Here is a 6,529-nt window from a genome sequence, read left to right as displayed (position 1 = left end):
GGCTTAGCGCCGGAAGAATTTCCTGAGGCCTAACCCTCGGATGCCTGGCTTAGCGCCGGAAGAATTTCCTGAGGCCTAACCCTCGGATGCCTGGCTTAGCGCCGGAAGAATTTCCTGAGGCCTAACCCTCGGATGCCTGGCTTAACGCCGGAAGAGTTTCCTGAGGTTTAACCCTCGGATGCCTGGCCTAGCGCCGGAAGAACTTCGGGAATCAAAAGTCAGCAAGAAGCAACCAAGAGCTAAAAAAAAAAAAAGAGGACGAGGGCGAGATGAAGAAATATTCAACGTGCATTAATTTTCAGGGCCGAGGCCCATACAATTGGGCAAAACGCCGACATACAAAAATAAAAAAGACAATGGAAGGTACAAGAGGTCAGCTTGGAGGAACTCCCGGGTCGGGAACGCCGGGCTCGTCCGCGGGAGGTAGGGAAGCAGCAGGAGAACCAGCAGGCGATGGCGCCGGAGAGGAGTCCAGGAGGGAGATCTCGCTCAGGTCAACTTCGGAATACTTAGCCGACACCCTTGCCAGGCCCTCCTCGAAGCCCAAGGTGAAGGCTTCGGCCCCCGCGTCCGACGCGTCATGGACAAACTCGTCAGACTGGCGATAGGTCCGCACTGCCTCCGACATATCATGGGCGAACTCGGCGGACTGGCGATAAGCCTCTACCGCCTGACGCCCGATTTCCGCCCTCTTCTCGGCCAGCTCCGCCTCAGCTCGCTCCATAATCTGAGCCTTGGCCTCCAAGACCTTCGCCACAATCCGGCCTTCGGCCTCAGAGGAGACCCTCAGCAGATCAGCCTGAGCCTCTTTATGCTTCGCCTCGGTAGCAACCCGAGCGGCCTCGGCTTCCTTCAGGCGCGAACGGAGCTCTTGGACGTCCGTGCATGACTTCTCCAGGGCCGACTCCAGTTCGCCTAGTTTGGCTTCAAAAGAGCGGATTCGGTCGCAGGCGTTGTCGGCAGACCGCTGGGCCTTCTCCCACCGCTCTCGATAGTCCGCGATCTTCCGGGACTGCTTTTCAGCCCGTTCCTCCGCCTTCTTGACCCTGCTTTCGAGGCCCGAGGCGGCTTTGAGTTGCTCCCGAGCCTCTGACAGTTGCTCCTCCAGGGCGGCGAAGCCGAGTGCCCGCTCTTCGGCCTCCCGGAGCCTCGCCTCGAGGTCCCCGGTCGTCCTGCCTGCCGCAGCCCGGCCTCCCTCTTCCATTGCTTTCAGCCGGTCCTCGGCCTTCGCCAAAAGCCCCGCCTGTTCCTTGTAGCACTCCTCCAGACGGATCATGTACTGGGCGAGCTAAGAAATAGGAAAAATAAGGGAGTCAGGCGGAGAACAACAGAGCCAATAAATGGTGAAAGACGGCCAGAAGAACACTCACCGACATGAGACAGACGCAGCTGGCGGCCCCGACGTCAGAGACATCCAACTCCCGGACCCGCCGACGGTCCTTCTCCAGCAACACTGTTTCGATGAGATTTCGGGCGCCATCGGTAGTGAAGGCAGACCCCGATTTCTCCCCGGAGCCGGATGGTGGTTCTGCAGCCTTACCCTTATCCATCGCCTGGGGAAGAGTCCGGCTGATCACGCTCGCGGCGGGGGTCGCCCCAGGAATTGATAGGGTCCCGCTCGGCCGGGGCCTCGGCGCGTCCCTCCTCGAGTCATCAGGAGCCGACCGAGTCGAAGGCCGGGTTGGGGACCGATCACGTCCGACCCGTCCGTCTTGAGCAGGCTCAGGTGGCACCTCCGGAGTAGCGGCAACCTTACCACCGGAGGGCTGATACAGCGTCAGCTGCCGGTCGGTGCCCACGACATCTCCCTGACCGGTGGGCCCGGACTCGTCGGTCGGCATCGGAGGTATCTCCTCACGGGACTTCTTCGCCGGTGGGGCCCCGCTCGGAAGAGCTCGTTTCCTCCTCCGGACTGCTTCCAGCAGGGACGCCCTACCAACAGCCTTCGACTTCACCGACCGCATGACGTCGTCGACCTCTGCAAGAAGGACGGGATGGTCAGGGACTGAGAAACCGAAAGGAAGAAGGAACGAAAGAGAAGAAAAGAGCTAAAGAAACGATGGCGGACTCACGGTCGGTGGGGACCGAGCTCAAACCGACGTTCACCAAGGTATCCTCAGAAATGAGGCGGCCCACCGGGGGAAGCTGGCCCTCGGCGACCAACCCCTTCAAGGCGGCGACGCCCTCGGATTCCTCCCTCGACAACTTCGACAGGCCAATTGGGGACTTCACCGGCGTCCCCCAGATTGCCCTGATTTCCCAGGAGGGGTCTGCATCAACGAAAAAGAAGCGCTCCTTCCAGTGGTGAATGGAGGTAGGACCCTCCTTGACAAGGCCGCACCCTCGCCGCGCTGCGAAGCACCACCACCCTTTGTCCTGGGGGTGGCCGCTCAGGCCGTAGAGCTCCCAGAAAACGTTCAAGGTGGCGGGAATCGCATGCAAGCGACAGAGAACCTGGAAGACCGTCAGAGCACGCCACGAGTTCGGCACCAGTTGCGTCGGTGCCATTCCTAAACCCCGGAGCACCTGTAAGACTAGGTCTGAAGGGGGAAAGCGGAACCCGGCTTGGAGGATGCCCTCATTGATGGCGATCTTCCCTCGGGGAGGATGAGACATCCTCTCCTCAGGCCCTGGGAGCGTGACATTGCAGGCCTCGGGAAGGTGGTACCGAGCCACAAATCCGTCTAAGTCCTCGGCGACCAGTTTTGACTTGATGCTATCTGCTCCCACTTCGCCCATCCCTAATGGCCAATCTACGGTCAGGACGGGGTCAAGAAGGAGGGAAAGGCCGGAACGACTGGGGTGCACTAGTACAAAAAGAAAAAGTATGAAGAGCTCAAAGTAGAAGAGTGGGAAACTCACTTGAAGAGGAGGAAGAACGGCTCCGAGAGCGTCAAAGGAAAAGCAAGCGAACGTTTCGGCGGCAACAATGGTAGCGCAAAGGAGAAACTCGAAAATGTCCGTAAAGAAGAAGACGGACGGGGGAGGGCCCCCGATTAAATAGGCGAAAGGGCAAGTGACACCTCGATGACGCCAGAAGACGCCTGGCCGCCGAAGGGTCGCTCGCACCCCAAAGGCGAATCGACACCATTAAGGAAGGATGTCCGCCGAAATCCTCAGGTTGCCAGGTCAGCAGCAACCGCCATACGCCATAAAGAAGGCGGGAAGCTTGAAGCGCGCGCGCCTCTCCGAAGGATGGCGGCAATCTCGAAACATCACTCCCTTCACCTGTTCCCCTTCTGGTTCCAGGCTCGGAAGTGGGGGGCTACTGTTATGGGGGAATTGAGCCGCCATGCCCCACGTGATCGGCACGCGTATCCAGAAAAGCTACAGCTGCCCTATGATCCAGCACTCCGACCCCGAGTCGGACCTCCTCGGCTCCGCAGCCCGACCCCGGGTCGGCTGCCCTATGATCCAGCACTCCGACCCCGAGTCGGACCTCCTCGGCTCCGCAGCCCGACCCCGGGTCGGCTGCCCTATGATCCAGCATTCCGACCCCGAATCGGAGATCTTTTGATAACGACAGGCTATTCTCCAGAGGCACGCCGCGGCCTCCTGCTCCACTACTCCCTGCAACGGCTGTACCCGATGCTGCCCACGATCTCCTGTATCGACCGTACAAAGCGGAGCTCCACTACGCCCTGCCATGACCGTACCCGGCGCTGCTCCACGACGCCCCGTAACGGCCATGTCAGTGGCCATTCTATCGTGCCCCACGACGACAAACCCCCCTGAGAGACCTCCCAGCCAGGCATATATGCGGCTGGGGGGAGAAGGGGGGGGGTAAGCAATACCTCCCAGAGCACTCTCTCCCACTTGTGATTATCATCTCTCCTCCTCCAATCTCCTCTGACTTGACCGTCGGAGGGCCATCACCACCCTGGTGGTGGTGCAAGGCTTGTTTGCAGGTTCCTTGGCGGAAGGTGGAGCGCAACCAGCACCAACCAAGACAACTCAGGCGGAACCCCGTTCACACCGTCGTGTCAATCGTTCTCGGTTTGGACCACCAGCAACATATATTAACTTAGAAAAATATCTATTTTATTTTTTGAAAAAAAATATTTTAATCTTAATGCCTATATGAGTATTTATTAAAATAAGATGAAATTAAATAGCTACTAACAATTCAGAGTCCACCTAATTTCAAATGCCATGCAGCTGATTTATGATGGCTGCAAATATGTGGCAGAAATGCCATTTCATTACCAAAAAAAAATTTAAAATAAAGGACTTGCGTGGCCTTCTCCATCTACCCTTCCATTCTTGGCTGGTGGTTGTCAGAGATGGTTGCCATTAAAGACCATGTGATTGCATGCAGCATTGAAATAACTCATTTTTTTTCCTATTAGTACAAGAAGGAGCTGAAACTTAGAAAGAAAAAGAGTTACACAACCAGTTCACACAACTGCTAAGAAAACCTGAGAAAGGTGACACCAAAGTCATCAGCCCTAAGAATGTGGACAAGAGCAGGGTGGAGATGATCATCCTCAACATGGTGAAGCTACCTGCTAATGCTTGAGTGGCTAGAAAATCTGCTGCTCGGTTGGTTTCTCGAAATACATGAGATGCCAAGAAAATGCATCGAGTACCTTTTCAGCTAATTATATCCTTTAGCAAAGGATGAACTTTTTGTCTCTTGACAGCCTGAAACTAATTTATCCACTTGATAACAGCTGAGAAATCACCAGAAAGAAGGACACTGCAATATAAAGATCCAACCAAGCTCCCACCAGTTTAGCATAAGGCTCTGTAGGGGGCGGCAAAAGCTTGCCACTAGCTCGCAACAACCGGCCTTCATGATCCCTGATTAGGAATACAGCAGTTGTTGTATTAACTATTACTGCACCATCAAAACTTATTTCCAATACTCCAAGGGGTAGAGGCGGCCATGAAACAAGTCTAGTGTTGAATTGATTCACCGTTGCGACATGAAATCCACCCCAATTTCTTGACTGAGTACTGAAAAATAAATCATCTTGGTACTTCATAACATCAGCAAAAAGAAAATGAACACGCCTTACAACTTGATTTTGAGGAAGAAGCAGCAGCTTGAAAGAGCCATTCGTTTCGAGCTATCCATATTAACAAGCCATATATGCAAGTATCGACTGATACCCCTTCTCTACAATGGCTGTTGATAGCCATTCTATAAGAGTCGGCAAAGAAGATAGATAAACAATGTTAGATATAAAAGTCCAGGATACCCTTTGGTCCTTAGGTAAGGATAAGGCTCCGGGTCTAGATGGTTTTTCTCCAGACTTCTTCAGGAGGTATTGGCATATTATCAAGCAGGAGGTGACGACAGCTATCCATCAGTTTTTTCTATCTACGACTGTGCCTGATGAGTAGAAGAGAATCTTTGTCACCTTGATTCTGAAGAGGCAGGATCACGTGGAGCCAAATCATTTCCGGTCGATCAGTTTATGCACAACCCTGTACAAGGTCGTGACGAAGATTCTGGTCCAGAGAATGAGGGGGATCCTTCCTAGACTGATCTACCCTGAGCAGGAGGCTTTTGTGGGTGGCCGACCCATTACCGACAATATGCACATTGCGCACGAATTCATGTGCGACCTTCAGAAGGCGTTGAGGGGCGGAAGTTTGATGGGGGTCAAGCTAGACATGGAAAGAGCCTACGACAAGATGAAATAGATTTTCATGACACACTCCTTGGAGAGCTTTGGTTTTCACCCGTTATGGATCAAATGGATTTAGAGGTGCATTCAAACCCCATCCTTTGCCATACTGGTGAATGGCTTCCCATTACAGTTCTTGGAGTTGTCGGTCAGACTAAGGTAGGGTTGCCCCTTGTCGCCGCTTCTGTTCATCATCTGCACCGACTACCTATCCAAAGTGCTCTGGCGCACTTCAGTGACGCAGAAGGTGGAGGCCTACAGGCCGGCATCGGACACGTCTTCGATCTCACACCTTCTCTTTGCTAATGACTATTTGCTACTAGCCAGGGCGACGAGATAGTCGACTCAGGCGATCCGAAGGATTCTGGAAGAGTATTATGCAGTATCTAGATAACACGTCAATTTGGTCAAGTCAGCCATCAGTTTTAGCCCGAAGATCCATCCAGGCGTGAAAGCATCTATCTTAGGCATCTTGGAGATTGGGGAGCGGGAGGGTACCTTGAGATACCTTGGAGTCCTGATCACAGGTCTGCGCCTGCGCAGGCGGACTGTACTCCAATAGAGCTGGGCATTGGACGCGGACTGGAGAGCTGGCAAGCAGGCGCTCTGTCCAAGATGGATAGAGTCATACTGGTACGGTCAATTCTGAGCTCTATCCCTATTTATCTAGTTATCCCATACTTTGATGCCCTTCGTAGCATTACGGTGCATGGAGCAGTTGTTTAGGATTTTCTCTAGGGACAACATGGGGGCAGAAGAGGTGTTCATCTACTGGCATGGGATACCATCGGCGAGCCGACCAGCAGTGGGGGATTGGAGGTCCACTCCTTGATCGAGCAATAGGAGGTCCACACAACCAGGCTAGCAGCTAGGTTTCTTCTAGAGCCGGAGAG

The 6,529-nt window shown here is 54.1% G+C and overlaps 1 protein-coding gene across 1 annotated transcript; it reads right to left on the bottom strand.

Moving 5' to 3' along the window:
* Positions 1-270: 270 nt before the first annotated feature.
* LOC149753370 (uncharacterized) lies at positions 271-3,147 on the bottom strand. The gene is made up of 3 exons (XM_089923921.1): positions 2,073-3,147; positions 1,371-1,978; positions 271-1,288 (listed from the first exon to the last, which is right to left on the bottom strand). The coding sequence occupies exons 1-3, from the start codon at positions 2,737-2,739 to the stop codon at positions 374-376; spliced, it is 2,190 nt and encodes a 729-aa protein (XP_089780047.1). The 5' UTR covers positions 2,740-3,147; the 3' UTR covers positions 271-373.
* Between the last annotated feature and the right edge of the window lie 3,382 nt (positions 3,148-6,529).

Source organism: Phoenix dactylifera, chromosome 6 (genome assembly GCF_051530095.1).
Source record: "Phoenix dactylifera cultivar Ajwa chromosome 6, Ajwa_hap1_PhDact_Kaust_v1.1, whole genome shotgun sequence".
NCBI lineage: Eukaryota > Viridiplantae > Streptophyta > Magnoliopsida > Arecales > Arecaceae > Phoenix > Phoenix dactylifera.
Note: the sequence above shows the minus strand (reverse complement) of the source record. Positions and strands in the feature narration are given on the sequence as shown.